At 40.0% G+C, this 25,872-nt stretch overlaps 1 protein-coding gene across 5 annotated transcripts in view; it reads left to right on the top strand.

Moving 5' to 3' along the window:
* The window catches only part of USP33 (ubiquitin specific peptidase 33), a 407,644-nt gene that overhangs the window by 267,004 nt on the left and 114,768 nt on the right, over positions 1–25,872 (top strand). For all 5 annotated transcript variants that reach the window (XM_085602029.1, XM_085602031.1, XM_085602030.1 and 2 more), the window contains one exon: positions 3,229–3,398. In XM_085602029.1, the coding sequence (XP_085458155.1) occupies positions 3,229–3,398 (170 nt within the window). The remainder of the gene's footprint in view (positions 1–3,228; positions 3,399–25,872) is intronic.

A 25,872-nucleotide genomic window follows, 5' to 3' on the forward strand; every position in this document is an offset into this window, starting at 1 on the left:
TTAGTCCTGAAGATGATCCCGTTAATCAATGAGCTTGGGATCGAAACGTCGACTTTTTAAAAATAGTGCCACAAATATCCATTGTGCTTACTCGTTGTGGTCTCTATTTTGTCAAACTTGCTACAACTTCATTTATGCCTGCAAGTTGCAACGGCTCTCAGTCTTTGCCTGTAACTGTTGTTTGTCCTAAACTGTCTGCATTGTTATTCCCTTTTTTCCCCCCGCACGTTCCGCATGCTGTACGGTGCAGGATTGTGCCCCACGATAAATGTAGTGTTTTCATTATCCTTGACCATATCCTTTAGTATCTGAAAAATAAAAATCCCCTGTCCGGCTGGACATTGGATGTGTATAGTAACCCATTGTGGTCTATATTTAATTTTATGTAAAATTTAGTGTCTGCTCAGGACCATTGTTTTCTACATATATAATTGATACCCGTGGTCCTTAGCCATTTTTCGGGTTCCCTTGTTTGTATAAAATACCCATTTGTCTGCCAGCTTGACTGTAAGATAAGTTAGTTGAGGTCTTATCTTTCAGTCTTCGTGATGTTCAAGAGGATCTACATCCTTTACTTAACTCAGTTTGTCATGGTTTTCAAATGTGGTTATCTCAGGTAGTGCCATATGTGATGATGGAATTAATGTGGCAAGGGACAGGGATCAGTGTCATCTGGAGTGGTTAATCCTGTTTTTTCTTAAAATATTGGTTCCCAATTTCTAACCAACCACACTGGAAAAATAGTCAGGGCTCACTGTTAGTAGAAAAGGTAATCATCTGTTATGTAATGAGATCCCACTTGCTATCAGGGTGGGCATATGTAATGAAAGAAGCCATGTTGTCAACATTTCTGGTGATATTTTACTATTGTTAATAATTTCACTATGTCTCCTTCGGGATATCTGCTGTGGTTATGTATAATAATAAATATTATATATCTCCTCCATCTAACCCTAAATACACTATTGTCAGTGTAACCAGGATTAAAAACGTACTTGTCAAGCCCTTAAAGTACAGGTGTAGCTTTGCATGTCCTATCTGCCCACTGGAATTTTCATAAATGTGCACGCAATGGTCCCATTGTTTCTCAAAGTCAAGAATGTACACATCTGCTTTATCTAGATTATTGACTGCTCATGTCTAAAGTCTTTTGGCATTCTCCCTACATGTATGTGTCGCCCCTGTACAATCTAGATGTCTCTGTTACCACAGAAATGTCTTTCCTCATTTCTTCTTTGGTTCTTCACTCCCCCCACGTTCTGCTGTACACAGGGTTGGGAGTGCTCTCACCCCATCAGAAACCAGTGTTGGCAGTTTAGAAAACCTTTCTTCTTGGGCCATGATAACAAAGCTCAATTGAGTTGTTCTTGAGCGTGCATCTACATTTGGCCCCCAGTGTTCATTGGACCATTTTGCATACATTAGCACATTAGGTGCAAGATTCACTCTCTCAGACAAGACTGGTTTCAGTCTGACTTGTTGAGCAAATACCTGGAAAGGCAGGCGATTAAGAATAACTTTACAGGCCTACTTTTCCATCCTGAGTGCCTGTGGGTTCACAATATGTAGTCTTTGGAGGACAGAGGCCTTCACATCATCTCATTATCATTAGCACCTTGGCGCTTAATGTGGTCTTCTTGGCTTGAATCGTTACCTTCCACTCTCAGAAGGAGAACAGAGGCTTGGCCTACGCAGTCAACTCAGCTCTGTGTGTGTGTTAGTGAGACAGCTTTGAAGCTGGGCCACATTAGTTTGACGAGCACCCACTTAGCAGGGGCTGTCTGTAATTACACAAATTTTCTCTTCAATCTTGTTCAATTATAACCTGAATCTCCTTCAAAAGTGGTTTCCTTTTTCCTTCAGAAGTGGGCTGTATTGCATATTGAGAAATGCCTTGCCAACTACAAACAACCTTCTCTGGCTGGCTTATCAAGCCTTCCAAAATATACTTGCAAACCTCTGTTTCATACTCTAGTCAGCAGAAAGACGTATGGCCACTCTCTGATTATAAACATAACTACTCTTAGACTTGTTGGATGTTTTAAAACCGCTTTACCTCAACCCAGGCCTGGAGGTTGCTAAAAAGATCAAACATCGTTGGTTCCTACTGCTGTCTATCTCCATCGCTGAATTTGAAAGCTCTTTTAACAAGTGATTGGGCGCTGATGTTCGCTGTAGACTGTGTGACTACAAATCTTAAGTTTTGGAACATATACTGTGCATTTGTCCAAATTTATTTGACCTGAAGAGGAAGTATCTGTGCCAATCCTTCATTGAGGACAATGTAAGAACTGTCAAGGAAGCAACAAGATGTTGCTTCTCTACCCCAACGAACTGTTTTATAAGGAGCTTGACAAAACCAGGTACTTTTACTTAGAAATAATACTCCGTGATTTATTCCAAAGTATAACTAGAGGCTGTTGCACTGGAATTGAGTCTCGATTTTATGCTGATTTTATGAATTATTCTTTATTCTGTTATTTTAAAATTAATTTAAATACAATAAAATACTACCACTCAACATAAATATTAACCAGACCACATTTTTGTTCTCAGGAAATCTTTGAAAAAGACTACAACACATTAGTAGTATCCTACAAATTCAATCTTTTTTCTTGTTTTAAATCCTGACCTGATCCTGATTTGGCCTTTGTCGTGGTGCATTAACTACCACTCATTTGCTTCGATTCCATGCCTGCAAAACACTCTATAGAGCCATGCTTAAAGATCCTGCAATCTGTACTGACTGAATACATTTTAAAGATAAAAAATGTATTCAGTCAGTACAGATTGCAAAAAAGCTTTAACTGGTGGTGACTCATAGAATTTTTAGATGTAGCCCTTTCAATTCACACTGTGGCATCACATGTCAGATATTATCAACTATCCAAACACGGCACCCTCTGAAGAGCCATTATAGAAAAGTGTAGTCCTATATCACAGAGGGTGGGTTAACAGCTCCTGTGTAGACACTGCACAACTGATGTCAATGGGGTGGGGAGGCAGGACATCTATGACAGCCTCTGGCACTTTTTTTGTCAAACTACCCAAGCCCCAAACCACCCCCGAAAGAGTAGGTAACAGTTCTCTGCCAGTGCTCTGCATAAAGCCCATTCATCAATAGTAATACACTAAATTGTTTTGTTTTGACTTAGTGTTATAGCTGGCAAGAGATGTTGCTTTTTCTTTTACATTAAGAATTACATTTGACTTTTGCTTGCTTCTCAGAAAGAGCAGTGAAGATGCTCAAAAAGAGAGGCGAAGAGTTTCCAGTCTTCTGACCATGATGGAGCCGAGCCTCTTGCAATTTTACATTTCTCGAGAATGGCTGAATAAGTTTAAGACTTTCGCAGAGCCAGGACCCATTTCAAACAATGACTTTCTGTGCATGCATGGCGGTGAGTTTTTTTTTTTTTTTTTAACAGTATTTAGTTGTTGATTTGTTATTAAACGTGAGTTTTTTTCCCCAATATTGAGTGGTTGTTGATCGGTTACTAAAAAGTGGGGCAGTGATTGTGCAAATTTTTATTAGTGATGTTTTTGTGGTATTTAGAGATTAACAATTTTTTGTTTACATGTACCTCTTAGTTCAACTGTAGTTATGATCATTTTTGGAAAATGTTCACTGGTTTTGCCTGTGGGCTTATGCTCGTTGACTGTCCTCTTGGATGCTGACGATGCCAAACATTGTGGAATCCTGACATGTATACACTTCTAATATTTTTCCCAGTCTGTTGTTGATTGAGGTTCTCTGATATGAAGACGAAATTGCAAAATCTGACTGACTCATGGTTGAGTTGAGTATTAAGTTTGAGTATTGTTGCACCTTGCTTAGGATGTATAGGAGTAATGTCCTGGTCTACTTACAAAACCTGGCTCCACACTACATCTCTCTTTGAGCCCTACATTCAACTACCGTAAAACATTTAAAACAACAGAGCTTCAAAAGGTTAACGCCTGGGTTCAAACCTCTTTGAGTTCTAGGCCCCAAATCACTGAAAGATGGAGCCTACCTACTTTTTAGGAGGCAAAGAAAGCATAACTATACTGACTGATTTTGAAGGAGCATATTTTCTAAGGAGGCAGTGAGTGAAGAAAACTGAATGGTAGTCCTTTCCTCGAATTTAGTCGGACTTTACCTGTGTCAATTGTTTCTCCACTTTCTTGCTAGCGTGATTATCTGAATTGTTTTAGAACAAAATATTGTGTCATATTCGCTCAGTCCCGTGCCCCACATCACATGAATGCTTATCATATTCATTCATACGTTATTCACTCACAAGCTGGGCATTTGCTACTATAACTCTCCAACTATATCATTTATATACAGTCAAGTACTTACAAGTACTTACAAAAATAACTTTGTATTCCTGCCATCATTCCCAATGTAGCTCCTGCACAAGTGTAGATGAGTGTATATCTGTAACCATACAGTGAGCAATCACACTGATCCATCCTAAAACAAGCATTTGCAATGCAATAGGTCTAGCATTTGTGAGACTTTGAGCTATTGGCATTGTAAATGACACTGCCTTTTATTTGTGTTTCGAAAAGCTGCAAGTGGTGCGTAAACACTCACTTTGTACTTAAGGTCCTTGCTTACGAAAGGCAAGGCTGGCAGTAAAAGAGACGAAACAGAAAGATGACAATTAACCCTTGGAAGAGCCTTTTACTGCAGCAAATCCATAATTATGTGGAAAAACCGCAAAAGCGCATAATTCCAGTGGTCTTGCTTAAAAAGAAGCTGTGGAAGTTTAGCGAAAGAGCATTAAGAATATGAAGAACCGTACAGGATCAAAGGACATGAGGGAACTCAGTGCTAAACATCCACCTTTCACCACTGCGCACTAAAATCACAAATTCTCAGTTTGCACCTCAGTAGTAGCACTCAGTGGCACTGTGGAGGGGTGAAATGAGTCTGAATTTCATAGGTCATACATTAGTCTCTCCTCAGCATATTGTAACCAGAGAAAGTGGTATTTCAAGCTTTAAAATGTTTAATTCCATCTCGAGCTATGGCTCATTCCTTAGCATCATCTCTGTCCATACTGCTGGTGTTACATTAAAGATTACTCCAAGGCCCGCAGGCAGGGCCAGACTAGGATGAAAATAGAGTGCTGTGCTGTCTTGTGCAAAGACAGAAGAACAAAGCAGTACAGAACAAACCACCACCTGGCTCAGCACAGATCAGGAAGTGAAGAGAAGAAGGGATTCTGATGTAAGACAAAGTACATCAGAAGGCGACGAATGAAGTGCCGGGAAAAGGCACATTAATTAAGAGAAATAAAGAAGGCATCCAAGACTGTTGTCATTTGTTCCCTCGAATTTGTAAACAACATGGCACAATACAAAAATGTGCTCCATATTTATGATTCACAACTTTTGCATGATGCAAAGTTTGGGTTGTACTCGATTATCACATGTCCTGGTTATAAAATGAATCTATTTCTTGGGCTAGACACACATACATGCTCTGGCGTTAGAAAGCATTTCAGATATCCATGCTGCGTAGAGCGAAGATGCATGTGGCAGGAGACAACCGAGCCAGAGCTTGGTTTGCACAAAAATACCTGGTATCGACCTCAGACAGCAGAGCTATCCCTCCGGCCACAAATGTCTTACAGGCTCAGGCATGAGATCTAACCCTCAGATGTTTCAAGCTTATAGGTTTCAGCATCGGAAAGCAGATCTCTGGACCCAAACACTATCTCGCAGGTTCAGTATATCTTAACACCTCAGGCTCAAGTGGCAAAGCCATCCTCAGACTTGTACATGCCAGTAGAGCTGCACAGATCTTAGGTTTGTCAGCTCCAGAATGTATAACATTTTTATTCACCCTCAAATGATGCTGATAGTACCCAGCCCCTTGCCCCACCCCATCTTTGAAATGTTTCTGTAGCTCCTTGTAGCAAACCCTCCTCTAGCCCTCATAAGCCATGACACATCCTAGGACTGGCTTCTGATTTCTGAATCATCATGAACAAGGAAGCGGCTCCTTAGTTTCCCTCAATCCCGCTCTTGACCCCAAAACCCACCGGATGGCCTAGTGGTCAGACATGCCTTCTTCTATGCCATTACCATGTTGTGCCTGTGTGCCCTTTTGCTGGAATTTTGCCTCTGCTGATCCATTCAATTAGCCCAAATTTCTCCAATGAAAGAGTCAGAGTGGCGCATCTCCACACAACTGGAGTGGTGGTGAGAAGGCAGCCATAAAGTAATCTCGTTGCAGTCCCTCTCACGGGACACTCCCTGTCTCTTTTCTTTGCCCCTATGTCCAGAAACTAAAATTCAGGTGCGGAAGCCACGGGTAATGTCACAGGTAAACCCTTAGAGCCTTTGCCTTGTTGCCATACCTGCCACTCAATGCCTGAATCCTCAGAATGTGCCATGGGCAAGGGGAACAGGTCGATATCGGAGGTCAATACTTAACAAACATTGTGACCTTGTAAGGCGTGGTAAATGGCACACGCGCAGATACTGGTGTTGATTAAGCCATACTCGTGATAAAAGTGAATGCTATACCAAACTCTTCGGAGACTGGAGGCGCAATGTGAAATGTTGTGCACCTTCAAACCCTCACAAAGAAGAGAGCCTTTAATTATCCGAGACGAGGATGTACATCAAGCTTCTTTCTTTTCTGGCCCCACATATAATTTGTCAGATGCGTAGGTCTTGCATGTTTCCTTGTTAATTAATTTGATGTCTCCTGGTGTCTGCCTGGTATTTACCAGACTACAGAAACCGCTTGTTTGCCACAGTGCTGTTTAGGAAATCTGCTGCTTGCTCACTTTCTTCGTCTCAATTCCAGGCGGAGGCTGCCTGTCCGCTTAAGTTCTCTCCAGTGGGCCGGCTCATATGAGAACTGCTTGCTTCATCTCAGCACACAGCCCCTTCATTGATCGAAAGGCAGTACCCTTACCACTGGATGCACCACTCTCATTGCTCAGCAGTCAATCAGTAAAGCTTTGTAGCACGCTGACAAACCCAGCCTCCAACAGCCAAAGATTTGAGCACATGTCTCTGAGAAACAGAGATACTGGTCGCTTGTTCAAGATAACTGGCAGTCAACAGCTGGACAAAAAAATATTTGCAATGCAATAGGTCGCATTTAAATGTGAGACCTATGGCACTGGAAAGAAGTGGCCGCCATTGTCCCGTCTGCTTCAAATAAGAAAGCGCGTATGGCGCACTGAACGTAAGCAAAGCATGTCGTGCCTGCAGTAAGAGAAACTCAATAAAGAAAATAGTGCTTACAGACTTAAGAACATGTACCGTGTAACAACTGAAGTAAAAGAGCCAGTCACCATGGGAGGTTACAGATGAAGACAAGGCGGTACTAAGGAGGGACTGACTAGCCTATTTACGAATCAGAAGCCAGAATTTACGAAGGACAATGACACAAGCCAATGACAAATATGGCCGGAGAGTGGGTGGGGTTTCTATTCCATACTCCAGTACAACAAGTTTCACAGAGCAGCACATGCGCGATGACTCTAGGCTTAACCTAAGAAGGAAGGGATCCTAATATTACTACTTTATCTGAAAGAAATGGTCAATGTTAGCTAAAAATCTAAATTAGCAATTGGTTAAAGTCTTATCAGTCCACTACTACCTAACAGTTACTCCACATAATACACAACTAAATCATCCAATTCCTCACATAAGAGTAAATAACCCAGACAATTCACAAGTCTGTTATACCTTTAGCAGTCAAATATGCAGCGAACCACCTCTCTCACTGTAAAAAATGTTTTCTCTTAACACGTAGCATCATTCTCACCAAGCCAGAATAATAGACCTCCATCTTCAATACCTCTTAAATACCCTATTGTCCCCAATCATCAATAATCGAAAAATAAATTCAAAATCCACCAATCGGCTCAATTTACATCTCTTGTGGATCTTATTTACATCTATCGTCTCGGTTTTAACTTCACCCACCAGTCACTGAATGTCATCAAGAAATCGCCAAGAGCCAAGAATTGTGTGAGCCTTAGTGGCAACCCTGTATGCCAGGAGGGGCCACTGTAGTATTGGGGATTACACAGGAGAAGTCTCTGCCTTGCCAGCTAGTATTGTGGCAACCCCGTATGGCAGAAGGGGCTGTTGGTACTGAGTTTTGCCATGTTTGGGATATCACCCAGGAAAATTAAAGTTACGACCTGCCGGTCGAAATTGTGCATCAAGACCTGTTCCCTGACCGACCCCGTAGTACGCAAAGAGGATTTTGTTCCATCGCTGGGCTCCAGTCGGGAGCACAAACATCAAACCCCTCCTCCTGTGTGTGGTAAACTGAACTTACTGCGTAGAAGGAGGCTGGGGGTATCTCCGATCACTGTTGAGGCCGGCAGCGCTGCTCAGGAGAGCGTCTGTGCCTGGTGGGTGTTGCCACATGTACTGTGAGCAGCCAGACTCCTCCAGAACTTACAAGTGCCCGAGGTCGGGCACCTGCTGAAATGTTGAACGGTTCTGTGCTGCTGGAGCAGGTCTGTCTGGGCACGGGGGACTCGCTGCTGAAGGTGCTGTTCCGCCGTAGGCACTTTTAACTATTCCTTAAAGAGGATAGGAGACTTAAGTAAGACCTATTAGTTAGCGTTCCCTGGATGTGGCCACCAGTGAATGGTTAATAACCCCAACCAGATTGCAAGGAATAAGGTGATACAGGGATTTTCCAGATGAACACTAAAGCCCCAACCTCCAGAGTATTGTGATGTTGCTTATGAATGTCGTTATTTCTTCGAACGTGTAGTTGGAAATAAAATACTACTTTTTCATATAAAAGCAAGTATTGTGACTGGACCCTCTAGAGTTCCTTTGACTGTTTGTCCACAGCTCCAACTGAGAGTCAAGTGCAGAAGGGGTACTTGGCCCAGTTGCTCAAGTTTTAGAATCTGGGACATCAGAAGTAAAAGGCCTCAACCACTACAGTTGAGCCCAGTAACCTGCCCCGTGGCCATCCGAAGAGGGTTCAGAAAGTAAGGTTATCTGTTGTCTACCCTGACCGCCTCCCCTACAGTGAGGAGGTTCGATGCAAGTGGTGCTCATATCTTTGTAATAGGTTACAGGAGTCAGTTCACCCCTGTAACAGAAAATCTTAAAGAGCCTCATCTGTTGTTAGGGTTCAGGAAAGGGGTGCCAGGTGCCTGTAAGCAGAGTGCCTTTTGGAAACCATCTCCTCTTCGCTTGTTGCATCTCTGTTGCATTGCTAGGTCGAGCCTATGCTTTTCATTTGTTGGAATGAAGCTTTCTCTACACAACATCCGAGAAAAGGAGTGCATCTGTTACTGAGAGCAAGAGGTAACATAGCCACCAAGATAAAAGTTGACGGACTTTTATCAAAGCATATATATTTCTCAACTAAAGAGAATATCACACAATTCATGCTAACTTGTCTCCTGTATGAGAATGTAAATAAGAAAAACCCTAAAATGAGATTGAATGATGAAATTAAAAGAAGGAACCAAAGCAAAAATGATCAATGCCAGATCACTGTATAAGCTGTTAGCCCAGTTTGATGGCAGAATGCTGTATAAGGGCAGAAAAATAATGATCAGACAATAAACATACAAATTATAGATGGGTAGCTTCTTCTGAGGGACCGCAAGTGGCGTCAAATAGGAGTCAATGGAAGCCATGCAAAACATGGCCTCAGATTTTTTGTTCCTTCAACCTGGTTGTACATTAAAAAATTAAATGTCCCTAGTGTTTTGCCACCCAACAGTCTCCAACTTCTGATGATCTGTCCCTTCTCAGCCCAAAATTATGTAACGAAAATAGGTGGGGTCTTGACCCTACCAAGCTATGCAATAGTCTCCCCTCCTCAACCCAAAATACGGAAACTACATAGTGCCCTGTTACTTTCCCTGACAACTTACAAGCAGAACCCTCCTGGCCAATCCTCACCTTTTGTAGTGCTCTCCCTGTCATGACAAGTAGATGACAACACCTGAAAATCTGCCACTCTCCAACCACCCACTGGGCCTTCCTTCCACACTTAAAACTCTGCTGTTAACGCATGAATTGAGTCAAGATGCTGTGTTAACAGTAGATTTCTGCTAGCACGGTCTCCAGTCAGCTGTCAATCACTTGTCTACAGAACCTCAAGAAAGAGGTGGGTAGAGGAGAGCAATGTTGCAAACTTCAGCATCCATTCCATCTCCTCTCTTTGGTCCCTGGAGCCCCGTGGGAGTGAATCAACCTTTGCAGAGCACCTACCTCCTACCCTAATTTTTAACTGCTCTGGAGGTAGTAAATAAAAGATGTTCTCGACAATTAGCAGCCAAACACAATAAAAGAGTTTAATGAATAAAAACACTCATGCCTTCCCTCCCTCTGCTTTACATGTGTCCATATATGCCCCCTGTCCATGCATCATATCAATATGCAACCAGGTTGAAAAGTACTGGTTTCATTGTATTTCTTTGCGTTTGTTTGTTTCCGTTGCATCCCTACTATGACATTCTAACTGTATTGTAATGTATCATTTGCTTAAATAAGAGAGACCAGACATTTCAATAGTAAGCTAAGCTAAAAATCAACCTATCCCTTTGATTCTATTTGTATTTGAGTCACCCATTCACAAATATCTAGAAGAAAAACATAAAGCACATGTAAATGAAGCATCTGTCTTACTGAAGGGCAGTATAACATTGGCAGGGCTATAATAATTTTTTTAATATGATAATGAATCTTTCTCTGATGTTGCTTCTTACATTCCTGTCAAATAAGATTTTGTCCAGTATTCATAGCGATTAGTGTAAAATCAAGTTAATGAGGCTAAAGGAAGACTCAGGATAAAATTGTAGGAAGTTTATTTCAAGGAGAAAAAGGTCTCATCCATCCAGCAGGTTGAGTCCGGTGCAACTGACTCCAACATCCAGCACCAGGTTCTATCACCATGCTGTCACTTAAATGAATACATAGAGACAGGCCTAAGAGATAAAGGGAAATGCAAGCACATAGTTACACACCTTCCCTCTTTACATTATAAAAACAGAGAGAAAAAGAAACAAAGGGTAAAGGTATAAAGAACCAAACTGTGCTTCAATAAAGACTTTAATTACATAATTACACAATTACTTTATGACATAGTCCTTGAACCTAGAAGGTTGTTTAACTGCTCTTCTTTCTCTTTGTTGATTAAAACTTGAAGTCGATGGAAGTGGAGAGGCTGAATTTGTGGATTGACCAACACACCCATCACGTAAAAATTTACTGTTTTTGATAATCTGATAATCACAACTCTGTTGAGATTCCATATGCGAGAGTCTTCAGTTTGTATGGCCTTTGTTAACAATTTGACAACTCCATGCGGTTTTTTATGAACACACCAAACGCTTGCCTTCCAAAGGGTGCTTTGATCATGACCCAATCACATACTTTTATTGAAGTTACCTTGACAGCTTTTCTAGCATCATAAAATAATTTCAGTGCATTAATTCTTTCTGCCTCTTTAAGCTTCCATTTACTATCAGAGGACATCCTCCCTTTTATTGATTCAGCCTCATTAACCCACAATGGTGCAATCAAAGTGTTAGGATGTCTTCCCCTGAACAACTCAAAGGTAGTACATCCAGTAGTTGCATAAAGTGAGATTCCATACATCTCCACCTTTTTATTAATCTCTTCTTTACAGTCCAAACAGTTCTGTTTGGACATGGCAATGGTTTCTTTAAGGACACTGTTGAAGCGTTCCACCATACCATACGTCTCGGGATGATAAAGTGAACAGCGTTTGTGTTTAATGGAACATTCTTGTAAAAACTTCTATATGTCATTGGACACAAACTGGATCCCATTATCCGTCCTCAAGAAACCAGGTAGACCTTCTCATGTAACTACTTCTTTGGGGAATGAAATAACATGTTTGTGATCTTAATTTCAGGCCACCTGGGATACATGTCAATGAGGACAAAGACATAACTGTCACAGTCTTTACCTTGTATGGGACTCAAGATGTCCAACGCTAACTCTTCTCAAGGACCCTTTGGATGTTCTCTGATAATCATTGGTGGAACCCTGGGCTTAAGACACTTTTCACTTAATGTACATGGTATGCATTCTCTAACCAGGCGTTCAACTTGCAGGTCCATCCCTGGCCACCAGTAATTAAGCCTGAACCTCTCCTTAGTCTTTGACGTCCCTTGATATCCTTGATGTGCTAACTCAAGCAATTCACTACGAAGTACTACAGGAGGAATCAGTCTTGTCCCTCAAAAGATCAAACCCCCGCACTCCGATAATTCATGCCTTACATTCCAATAATTTTCAGAGTTGCCTTGGATTTTCTTACTCCACCCATCCTTGAGCAACGAAGAAAGTTACAATAACTCTTTATCAGATCTGCACTCTTCACGCCACTTGCTTTCTTTGACACCATCATTTTCATTGTTACACACCCATTCATTAAGTTCTTGTTCTTAAAAACCCAAACTGTACTCGTTGTGTGGTACAAGTCTCGAAAGTGTGTCAGCTATTCTGTTATGTGCTCCGGGCAAAATTCAACATTAACATCATATCCTTGAAGTGCTACAACCCACTTGGATATCCTGCCCGAAATTGCATCAATCCTTTTTTATTGAAAACTTCACATAGGGGTTTGTGGTCTGTACGTACAACAAACTTAGTAACCCAGAGGGGATTTTTAGGTTTCATAGTGGCCCAGTGTACTGCAAGGGCCTCCCTTTCTATGACTGAGTACCGTAATTCTGCCCCTCTGAGACTCCTTGAGAGGAATAGGATCACATTAACCGTGTTACCATGCTCTTGCTGCAAGACGGCCCCCAACCCCTTCATGCTGGCATCTGTGATAAGAATAAACCTCATAGAAGGGTCAAAACTTCTTAACTTGGGAGTCTTCTTGAGCAATTCTTTGACCTCTTTTAATTCAGCTTCACACTCTTCCGACCAGATAAAATCTGCACCTTTTACACAGAAGAGTCCACATATTAACACACTTTTCAGCAAAACCCTTCTCAAATTTGCTGTAGTACTCCGTCATGCCAAGGAATGTCATCAGTTTCTCTTTATTTGTAGGTGAGGCCAATTTTTGTATGTCCTCGACTAACTCTGCTTTAGGTTCTGTTCCCTTGCCAGATATAGTGTGACCAAGATAGTCAATAGAGGGCTTCCTAAATTTGCACTTATCTATCCTAACATTGAGATTATGTTGATTAAACTTCTCTAACACTTGATTAAGTCTCAAATCATGTTCTTCCTCATCTCTGCCATAAATCAGGACATTGTCTTGATAAGTTTTGACACCTGGCTGCCCTTTCATTACTTTTTCCAAAGCCCTTTGGAATACAGAGGCTGCCGATACCAATCCAAAAGGTAGCCCTATGAATCTGAAGGTTCCAAACGGCGTTATGAACGCAGTGTAGTCTTTGGAATGTTCATCTGATGATATGCGGATTTAAGGTCTACGGTGGAAAAGACCTTAGCTCCTTGCATAAGCATAAGCATATCAGAGATTTTAGGAAGTAGATACCGATCCACCACAACCTGTTTGTTGAGCTCCCTCAAGTCTATGCATAGACGGAGAGTACCATCAGATTTACGGGCAGCGACGAATGGCACCAACCGTTGAGTCCCTTCAACCTCCTCAAATATACCTTCTGGCTTAAGTTTTTCCAATTGAGATTTCATCTCATCCCTCACTGCTAGGGGAACACCACAAACTTTACCTGCTACTGGTACAGCCCCAGACACCAACCGTATTTTGTATGTATAGTCATGAAGACATCCCAATTAATTCCTGAAAACATTGGGAAATGTTCTCTTCAAAGTTGAAGTAAATACATCATTACCATCATTACAGTCTTGAGAGTTAATTTCATTGGCACGAAAATGTTCTTTCAATATTATAGGTGGATCATTATTGGGATCTAGAATTACACCCAGATCCCTCTGGTGGAACCAGCTTAGGATGCTATCACCGTTATTCAATTCAATTCAAAAATCTTTATTCGGATACAAAAATATATCTATAAAAGCACAGTCATAATAGCAGCAAGTAAATAATAGGACACAAACGGGTTACAAGAACAATAAAATCCATCGAGATAATACCTCCCTTTGTACTCAATGAAACCATGAAAATATCCCATGAGCTTTATGGGTTCTCCCCCATAGGCACTGGGTCTGATGTCAGCGCTAAAAATGTTAACATTATCTTTCAAGTTGTGCATGTAAAAATGTCTAGAGACAATGATTATTTTTGCCCCCGAGTCAAATACATGGGTTCCTCTACCTTCAACCAATACTTCATCAAAGGGACCCTTTTTACTGTTGTCTGTTACCTGTAATACTATTACCATAGTCAAAGTCAGAACCAGATTCATATCACTATTGGGGTCATGTGAAATGACATTAACTTTCGCCTTATTTTTCTTAGCTTTGCAAACAGCAGTGAAATGTCCAACCTTTTTACAATTAAAACAAGTTGCTTTAAATGCCGGACACTTCTTGTTATTTGCGAGATGTCCTGCATTACCGCATCTGTAACACTTAAGTTGGAAATTTGTTTTTTGAAAGTTACGAGTCACTCTCATTTCAGTCTTGACATTATATCGTTTTTAGGTCGAGCCTAGCACAGCGCGCATGCGCTGCTGTAGGAGATGACCTTTTGGGATCGGTCTGCACTTTTCAGACACTGGTGCATGTGGCGGCACCCACCTTGCAGGAGTGAGCAGCAGCGCGCAAATTAGCGTGGTGGCTTTCATTTTCGCGGGCGTCTCTTCCATTCTGTGCACTCCCACCACCCCTCCCACTTGTTTTAATTCTCTCTGCTTTGACTTTTTTTTAGCCCCTCAAGCTACTCCCACCAACGCAATACGTTTTTCCTCACTGTTATTCCTCCTTTTTCATTAAATTCGCAATCCGCGTGATTATTGGATCATTTTACAAGTAGCAGCAAAGTGTAGAATGTTTAGAACCGATTCCGTAAAACCTGAACGTGACTCATATGAAACCTCCCCCAAATAAAGCAAGGAATGTCTCTCTGCAGAAAACACGGAAACTGAACTCATGTTAGTTAATACAAAATCTCCTCACAGCAGGAACTATCTCTCCTTTAGCATCTGGGCATCAGCTGCTCAGGTTGTGGCAGATTTGACTGTTTATTTTCCATTACTGCACAGGCGCAGAAGTCGTGGTGTAATTTCCCTTTCATCCGCTGTGCAGAGGTGGGAGGGGCTAGTTTTGCAATCTCTGACTTGAGGCAGTTTATAAAGCAGCATGCAAGCCTCAGTAAAATATGAGACTTCGACCTTAAATAAATGACTCGTCGTGCAGGTCAACAGTTTCTTCTTCAGAGGGAAAACAATACCACTCTTCTCTTCAGAAGTTGGCATTCTGATTATTGCCGTGCGGGATAATGACGTGCCACAAATTCCTCCTGAAAGATAAGATATAAAAAGTATGAGTGGTCTCATATTCAAATAGGACACATTCATAGATCTTAAGACATAATACGTTAGCCAGTCTTTATATTGCAACTGCCTAAATTCAAGGTTGGATGACCATTATTTCACTCGTCAACAGACCAACTTATTTGTTTTATTATTTTATTAATGTATACATCGTATAAATATTTGTATTTAGCATTAATACTGCACAAACATACACAAATGTGAGTATTAATATACGCTTCATTTAAATTAAAGATATTCCATATGATTACATGTTCACCTCAATACAGTAACCTATTATTAAAATAATAACATATGGACATACATCTTTGATAACAATGAAATCATTAGAATTCATAAACAGCTTAATTATGGCATTGTCATCAATAATTTTATAAGATCACATATATTTAACTTCGATTTTCTGTTTGAACTGACGAAATCCATAGACTCGTTCTCTTTCATTTTCTCAAATCATATTAAAGATTATAATTCTTGAGGTAAACTATGTCGGATAGTGTCAAATGTGTGCCCTTTTAAAGCAGCAGCTATTCTACACAGACCACACTTTTGACCTGCAAATTAGAATAGATACTGAAACATTTTCACTGCAGTTTATGGCCAAATGATAATGCTGTTCTTTGGCATTTTCACATTTTTAGCTGACCGGTTTGCAGCAGGCCCTCCATCATTCCATGCATTTCAGTTTGTATTTTTATAGTGTTTTCCATACCCCTTATGAGACCTAAAGATATAACTTAATCTCAGATGGCCTGTTGGGCACTCATGTAGTACCTACAAAGCTGTGCCAGTCGTGTCAACAGTAGTAGAAAAAGAGCCAGAAATAATGTATTAGAACCATGAACTATATAGTTCTATATTGTACATCTACCAGATGCCACATTGAGACTGACATTTTCAAGCCGTCCTCTCGTTGGGATGTCTTGCACCGACACCAGCCATAACTCTTCATCAGAAAAAGACAGTGGGGTCCCAAGACCTCAGGGTCTTGATTCAGATCCAGAGAGTTTCTCAACTTTGTACCCCACAACTATAATATCAAAAAGATGAAAAAACAGCATCATGAAATCTGAATTACAAACCCTTTGAGCTGATGTCTACACTAGCACAAAACAAAATTCACTCCTCATTTTCATGCATAACCCAGAAGTATGACAAAACACATTCAAGATAACACTAGCCAGAAGCAAGGTTCTTAGAAATCCAAGGTGGTCAAAGAATTAATGTCCCCACTTTCTCCAATGTCATTAGAAACCTCGCTATAAAGCTTACAGCAGGTGACCCGTTATGGAGAAGGCCAATGATGAGAACTTCTTGGCATCTGAATAGATTTTACAGTACCTGAAAAAGCTTAAACAACTCAAAAGGCTAATATCTATTGAATCACCAGCATAACTAAAAAATATCACATTAAAAATAAGTACGAGCCCCCGATGGGAACCCTTTTTTGTGCTTTCAGTACTTATCGCCTTGCTTGTGTTCAGGTTTGGGTTTGTGTTTATTTAAAATAGAACCTTTGATTCTTCTGTCTGTGTAATGTGGACACTTGCATGTGTTGTGTTTCTAAAGCTGCTGTACCTCCGGGTTGTCGGCTGAATAGCTGTGTCACTGATTTAAAAGAATAAAGGTTTAAAAAAAAACAAATAAGTACCAGTGTCCCCACTAACGACATCTGTAAGCAGTAGTACTGAGCATTTACACAGGATAAACATAAGGGTCCCTCCCATGCCACTCTGACAATCACACACTCACACAATGTGGAATAAATCCAATTAAGCAAATATCACGAAAACAAAAAAACTTACCTTCAACAGACTATCAACATGATACAGTAAATTCAGCTCTATGGCATGTCCCTACAGAAGCACCATATTTCACTGCTTAATACCCTAACCCTATCTCTTAGCCATCATCAGGATCAGTCAACAAATCTAACACATTTTCAGGACCTTCTCCCACCCCATCACAGCTCTACTCTAACCAAATCAGTAGAATGTATATTGCCTACTGTTTTGTGCTCTTCATATTCTGGTACTTTTAGGTTTTCATTTTCAGTTATAAAGACACACCTACAGGTACCAAATCTAATTGAAAAAATAAAAATGGCTGAAGTAATAACAGCATCGTGGTCTTTCTAGAAGTCTTTGAGGGAGGATGTGAGGAAAGAAGGGAACCAGTTATATGAAAATAATGTAAGAGGGAGTGCACAAGGAAACTGAGGAACACAAGAAGTAGGCATAAGTAGAAATGGAGAAAGGGAATACAGTGAGACAACAGTGAGGAGATCAGTGGAAGAGGTAACAAGCATTGGCATAGCCAGTAGGTCTCGCCTTTGGGACCTTATAAGTGTTTAGCCATGCAACAGTTGATGTTGTTGCACCAAGGATATTGTGATGGATAACTAAACACTTCTAAGGAACAAAGGTGCGACCTATTGGCTATGCCAATGCTTGTTTAACATGTTTATCTTTGGAGGATGCCTTTACCTCATGCACAACATCATTCTTCGTTTCATGTTTGGTGATGATTTCTACACATTTTTGTGAATGTTCTATTTGTTTGGCAACATTTATCACTTCCTCTAACAATGGATCATCCTTTTGCCAAATATCATCCCTGACTTTTGGAACATTGCAACCCAACATAAATCGATCTCTTATTCTTTTTTACAACAAAGCTCCAAACTTACAAGAGGACCCTAGCTTTCTTAAAGCAGTTATGTAGTTTTCTACAGATTCACCTTAATTTTGGGTTCTGCGACCAAAATGATATTGTTGCAAGATCGTGCTTACCTGAGGCAAATAGTGCCTATCTAGTTTCAAAATGCAAAGTTCATACTCATTCAAGTCAGGGTCAAGAATCTCAGGCAGGTGATCAAATACTTCTTGCCCTTCTGAGCCTAGACAATGTAGAAGAAGGGCCATTCTCCTTTCTGCACTAAGGTTAGTCTCACACACCTTGGAGTACCTTTCAAATACTTTTTTCCATTTTTGCCACCTGATGGGTGGATCACCAGGTGACAACAGAAACAAGCATTGGCATAGCCAATAGGTCTCGCTTTTGGGAACTTATAAGTGTTTAGCCATGCAACAGTTGCATAACTAAATACTTATAAGGTCCCAAAAGCGAGACCTATTGGCTATGCCAATGCTTGTTTCTGTTTATTACTGCTCTGTAGTAATGGTGGCGCACGGGTGCCACCATTACTACATAGAAGTAATAAACAGGAGAAAAAAAACTGGCTCACGGAGAACATCAAGGCGCCCGCGCACATGCACTGTAGATCTAGGCTACAGTGGTAGCACTTTTTTGAGCCCTCACAAAAAGTCTCGCCAGACCAGCGCATGCGCTGGGTCAGACGAGACCTAAAAATGGAGAAGTAGTAACATTTTGCATGGCTGTACACACCAGACGCTTTCCTTCCAAAGGGTGCTTTGATCATGACCCAATCACCTACACAAAGTAGATTTTAACCACAGTCAGATATGGAAGAGAAATAGCCCAATCAAACACACATTTAAGTACAACAGTCTTAGTGGCCTTGCCAGAATAGTCGTTCTTAAAAAATAAAAAAAAATAATAATAATACAGGTGAAAGTAAGGTAACGACTTGAGAGATATCAATATTTGAGACGATCCAAAAAAGAATCGGCAGTGAATTGGTGTCTGAACAATGCAAGTTAGTATGAAAACACAATTTAGTTACCGGTTGTTGGTAACTCCTTAGCAGTTTGAATAAGTCTGTGAAGTTCGTGAGCAAAAGTCCCGATATCCAGGTATAAGTTAATTAAGAAATGCCCGTCACGTCACATACACCACGTAGAGCGTGGCGTGACGTTGTGATGTCAGGATCAGCTAGAGGAACTCTACCAAGCAAGCAAGAAGTTCAGAACAGCAGAGGTCCCACAAGCCTAGAACAAGAAGACAACAATGGCAGGCAAGTGCGTTGAATGTGGTAATGGCAACGCTGGAATAAAAAAATCAGCAGCAGTGACCGTTAACAGTTACGAGCGTTGGGGCTTTTACGTTGTGTTGAGTCTTGCAGAAAGTTACTAATGATGCTAAAAAAACAAATACACAGGCAGTTGAGCTCGAATTTGAACATAAAAGCAGAGCATTTGATGCTAAACACAGGGCAGAGTTAAATTCGATATTAAAACATAAACTCAGGGCATAGTCAATTTAGGCATTCAAACGAAAACATAGGACAGACTATAGACTTCAGGGAAAATCTGCAATGTCACAGTTTTACACTCCTGCACTGTAAAACGAAAAGAAAGAATCACAGCTAACTCCGTAGCGAGTCAGAGTTCTTACTCCTTTTTTCCTTTAATATATATCCCCAACTTGCGGGTGGGCCCGTACTGAACCTCCCAACTCAAAAGGTGAGGAATGCGGTGATTGCGCCCAACCAGCAAGAGGGCAGTAAATTGGTGGAGCCCACACTGAAGCCTCCCAACCCAGAATTTAACAATAATGGTGAGGCATGCGAATGCTCATTAATATCCCAAGAAACGTTTTATGAGTAACTCGCGTAACACTGTAGAAATACCAAGGAGAGTTATTCTATGAAGATAATCTTTGAGATAATTTCTACTCCTTTTTTTTAATTTTTATAAAGTCAAAAGATGTTGACTTTCTCCACCAGCATTGAGGTGAACATGGGTACGCAGGGTAGGTTTCCTTCACTCATCGCCAGTGTAAAATCAAGTTAATGAGGCTAAAGAAAGACTCAGGATAAAATTGAAGGAAGTAAAGGAGAAAAAGGTCTCACCCATCCAGCAGGTTGAGTCAGGTGCAACTGCTCCAACATCCAGCACCAGGTTCTATCACCATGGTGGTTATAATCAAAGAAATTGGAAGAGAAATTGGAAGAGACCGCAAACAGAAGTGAGTTAATCACAAGAGAGCATTATATCAGAATCTGAGATTGCACAACACAGGAAACCTTTAGGAAGTCATCCACAAACAGTACGCAGAGACCAACAGAACAAGGTAACTTTTTTAGAGACCAGCCCGGCCGCCAACAATGCTCCTTCGGGTTCAATAACAACGGGAGAATCCCAAAAACAAGGAGGGGAAAAAGAAAAAACAAAAGAGACAGAGACAGAAAGAGCACTTCGATCAACGAAAAAGAAGACAACCTTGTCATAAACATATCAGGGATTCAATTAACAGCAGCTCAAACCAAACTTTTGAATAAAGGTTTTACTTTTGTGCCAAATTACAGATCAAATGCTCAAGAAACGGAAATTGCAGTCTTTAAATTTTTACGTACTTTGCGATTAAAAAATTTCTTTTCTAATTTACAACTGCCTGAAAAATCTGAAAGTGAGATGAAAGAATTTAAAGTAAAGAGTACATTCTGCGCTCCTACGTCACACAAGACTATTGATGCGTTTGAAAGAGTGATTACTACCGAAATGAAGAAAATCAATTATTTGAGTGGTAACACAAGTAATTTTTCGAAAAAGGATTGGAACACATTGAGATCTTTAAAAGAAATGACTAACATCACCATACAGAAAGCTGATAAAGGAGGAGCCATAGTAGTGATGAACACTGAATTCTACACTGAAAGTGTACGTACACACCTACAGGACACCAATACGTATCGTAAAATTGAACAAGATCCCACTGATGTTTTTGCTGAAACATTGAAATCTATTTTGGAAAAAGCTTTAGAATTGAAATGGATAACTGAGAAAACTTTCCATTTTTTAAACATTAAGTATCCAAGGAGACCTCAATTCTATATGCTCCCGAAAATTCATAAACATGCTATCATACCACCGTTTAGACCCATCGTGTCAGCTTGTGGATCAATCTCTGAACCACTAGGTCAATACTTAGATTGGTTCATACAACCATTGGATCAAAATTGGAGTACCTACATTAAAGACACAACTGCTTTTCTAAACCTTTCAAATGAAGTGATCATTCCAGAAAATGAGCAAATATGGCTATGTTCTATTGATGTTACAGCACTTTACACTTCGATCCCCCACCATGAGGGTTTAGAAGCAATGGAATGGAGATTACTGGAAAATGACATCACAGGAACAGAAAAATATTTTTTGATGGAATTGTTACATTTTGCGTTATTCCACAGTTATCTAGAATGGGAGAATGACTTTTATGAACAGTGTAGCGGAACTTCCATGGGTTTTGCGGGGGCACCTTCCTACGCCAACACCTTCATGGCAAAATTTGAACATGATCACATACTAAATAACCCACATTGGAAGGAAAGCATCATGATCTTTAAACGATACATAGATGATATTTTTTTAATTTGGAAAGGAACGAAAGATCAACTGATTGAAAATATCCATGCATTGAATCAAGTACACGATAGAATCAAGTTTACTCACCAAATAAACATCAATGAGTTGGCATTCTTAGACGTGAAAATAACAATTAAAGATGGAAGAATAATAATCAATGTTCACACAAAGGATACAGACAGAAACAGCAGTTTGCATTTCGACAGTTTTCATCACTACTCATTGAAGACACATCTACCACTATCTCAATTTATTCGATTCAAGAGAATCACATCAGACCCAAATGACTTATCCTCCACCATCGATAATCAGATCAAGAAATATTTAAAACGAGGATACCCTGAAAGTGTATTACAACATTCAAAGAATAAAGTCCAATCCATGGACAGAGATCTTCTACTCAACAAAAAAGTAAAATTGGAGAAAAAACTCACGGTATGCGTATTAAAATACTCAGCCCAATCCAAACAGATCACAACCACCATGAGAAAACATTGGCCACTTATCACAGAAGAACCAGATCTGCAACCGCTGGTAGCTAACCAAATCACATTTGCATACAAGAGATCTAAAAATTTGAAAGAATTAATTAAGAAACAATCAAATCAAAGTGAAAAGATAATTTATAAAGGTATGAAAAGATGTGAGAACTGTACACATCGCAATAATGTGATAACCGGTCAACAATTCAGACATCCTATGACTGGACAAATGATTCCACTTCTGCATTCCAGCACTTGCGACACGAAAGGAGTTATTTATGGAATAAAATGTCCCTGTGGTAAATTATATGTGGGCCAGACAGAACGCAAAATAAAAATCAGGATTACAGAACATAAAAGCAACATCAGAAATAAAAATCGAAAGTCCACACTAGCTATGCATTGGATAGAGGCTGGTCACAATATAGCGCAACTACAATTTACCATATTAGAAGTGATTAAACCAAATTCATTGATGGACACTCACAAACAGAGACTGAGAGCAGAGTATTTCTGGATCAGGAAAATGGGCAGCATGCAACCAACAGGAATTAATGACAGAATTGAACTATCCTGTTTTCTATAAACTACATAGGGATATTTGTTTGATTTCCTGCATGGACAACAAATTTTTATATGATTGATCAAATAGGACATTGGCTGATGGCATCACATTATTTTTTGAACATTATTTAATATTCTTTTTTGCATTTAGCAATTACGTAATCAATTTACTAACACAATGGTTCGTTTTGACTATATATGGCTTTTGTATCATCACAAGCATAACATAGATTGTTTTTGTTCTATAGGAATACCTAGCTAGTGTGCTTCTAACCAGTGGGATAATACATAACACAAGTTTATCATACGTGGTTTTGGTAACTGAACCCTGATAGGTAGATAAAAAAGCGGGATTATTGTAAACACGGAAGTAAGTAACTGATAGGTTCCGTGAATCTCTGCATGCTATTGGTTGTAAGCGCGACTCGTCAGCGCGCTCTCAACCAATTAAGTCAGACATAAATACCCGATAAACACATGTACTTGTTAACAGAACCCGGATAGAAGGAGAGGCGGGAGCTTTTTTCTACACACGGAAGTAAGTAATCTAAAGGTGTGTTAAACATCGTCACGTTAACTCACAGTCTTCGGCTTTTTCGTTTTTTCGAACAAACAGTCATCTATGGTTTACAATTGTAAACCGTTATTGAAATGTAGGAAGCACATGTTTTACTGGATTTAGATCGGTTTTTTTTTTTCACACTCGTGTTTAGTAGTTATAGGGAAACATAGGAACTGGTTTTCTTTGTCAGGATACAGATAGAAGTCAGCCTTTAAACCTCACCAATTTGCAGTACAATGATAACTTTATCATATATGAGATTTGGGGAACAGATTGCGTTTAGTTTCAATTTGAATGTATTTCATTAATATATGAGACAGAGTTTAATATTGAAAAAGTACGAGGAGAGTACTGAATAGCTCATTATTTCCTTTATTTTTTCTGTTTCAGACCCCTGAAGAAGGGTCTTTGTTGTTGACCCGAAATGCATTGGGTTGTGTGAAGATAAAAATGAATATGTTTCTTTACTGAGGATGAATATGTTTCTGTACTAAGGATATGAGAAAATATGAAAAACAGAAGCGTAATAAAAGAAATGAAAGAAAAATTGAATTGAAGTGAATGGAATCTTTTATCTAACAGATTAAATGTGAATAAGACCAGAACAGGTCCAAGTATAATCTGTGCGCACCTCTACTTGGAAGTGAGAGGTATCACTTTCTCCTGGATTTATGTTTCATTAGAGAGTGTTCCTAGACAAAACACTTAGAGGGAGCAGCACACCGCAACAAGAAAGAAATAAAATAATGAAAAGGTTCAAATGAGTGCCTGGTGAATAAATAAATGAATCTATCACCATGGTGTCACGTAAATGAATACATAGAGACAGGCCTAAGAGATGAAGTCAAATGCAAGCACATTGTTACAGTTAGCTACTGCCTAAAACTATTTATTAACTTTGGAAGGGCTCTGGCAAGCTCACTCTTTGCCAAAATAAGTTTAAATAATTCATAAACAATGAAAATAATTCTCATTACTGTTAATTTAAAAAAACTGAAACCAAGTCACATCAGATGGAGCAATGGTGAATTGTCAGATAGCGTTGATCTCAACGAACACCCATAGCAGGAAAATCTTTTTGTACTTGGCAGCTGGGAGAAACATAAGTTAGAGAGCCGTTTTCATTATTGGGTTTTTAACATCTTGATGCATCTCTAAGGCCTATTTTCCACATCTTTGCGTGGAGGACGTGACCTGGAAGCTTGGGCTGGAATGTTCTATTGGAGTAGGATCAAGACCGATTTACATATGTCTGGGTCCTAACTGAGGTGGCATGGTGGGCAATGGGTTGGAATGCTACCCAAAGGGATTGCAAGTGCTTAGACTAGTATCAAACATTCCTCCCATCACCATTACCTTTTGTGTGTTTGCCTGTTTTCTGCTTTAGACCTCATCAGGCCTCAAATTCCTTATAATTTGCAATGGAGCATCCATACCTGATGATAATATTTTTGTTTCTAGATAGTGCTCATAACACCAGAGGTTGTTGTCCGAGATACTGCCTGTTTGGGAGGGTGAGCAAAATAGTTTGAGTTAGAGATTTTCCAAAGTGAAGGACCTCATTAATGAGTGGATTTACTCCCCTGCCAGATGTACGTTGACTGATAGACGGCCGCCAGTTAGAAGTGGTCAACTTTAGATAAATAATGTATATGAAGAGATTTTAAAACTGAGGTAAAAGTAGATAAGCTCCTCTATTTACCAGGGCGCTTTTGCCTGCAGAATCTGATCCATCAATAAAGGGGCTCATTTAGAGCTGAAAGTAAATGATTTGCATAAAATAAATTGATGATAATACCATTTGTGTTTGTTTGTAAATAGTAATTGGTCTGTTTAAGAGTTCAGCCTTAACCTCATGCAAGTAAGCATAATTGGAACAAATGAAAAAAAATCCAGATTTACCATTTTTGCCTCACCTGCGTACCAGTTTGGAATGGAATTCTGAAAGGAATGGAAATCCATAGTCTGTCACCCTCCCACAATCATTTGCGCCTGAAAGTGACAACAAAGACTATATGTAGCATCACATGCACTGTGCATAGCTGTATAATTTCTGCTGACATGAAAGGGAGGGTCAGTAAAATGAAAATCACCAATAAGGAACTGGAGGTACTGATGTATGATTTGGAAAAACGATTCATCAATGACTACATGGAGGTCTTCTCAGCAAAGCAAGTCGAACAAGCATTGGCATTACCAATAGGTTACGCCTTTTGGACCGTATACGTATTTTATAACAGCAGTTGACCAGGAAGGGTCACATTAGGGAACAATACTTATTTGACTGTAAACAAGCTGGCAACTCTGTGGCGCCAGAGCGCAGTACATGTCCCACAAACTATTCAGTCGGATCCAGCAATGAGTAGAAAACAACCTGATACATATTACACATCACACACTTCAAATGCCAATGATTGAGTGAGTCTCTCTACGTGAATGCAACACAAAGCTAGCACAAAGAAGCACTGGACTGGTTATATGTTAACAAAGTGTGGAGGCTGCGACTATGAGACCACAGTTGTGTGCAGCCTAGTATTTGAACACAG

This window comes from Triturus cristatus, chromosome 4_2 (genome assembly GCF_964204655.1).
Source record: "Triturus cristatus chromosome 4_2, aTriCri1.1, whole genome shotgun sequence".
Taxonomy (NCBI): Eukaryota; Metazoa; Chordata; class Amphibia; order Caudata; family Salamandridae; genus Triturus; species Triturus cristatus.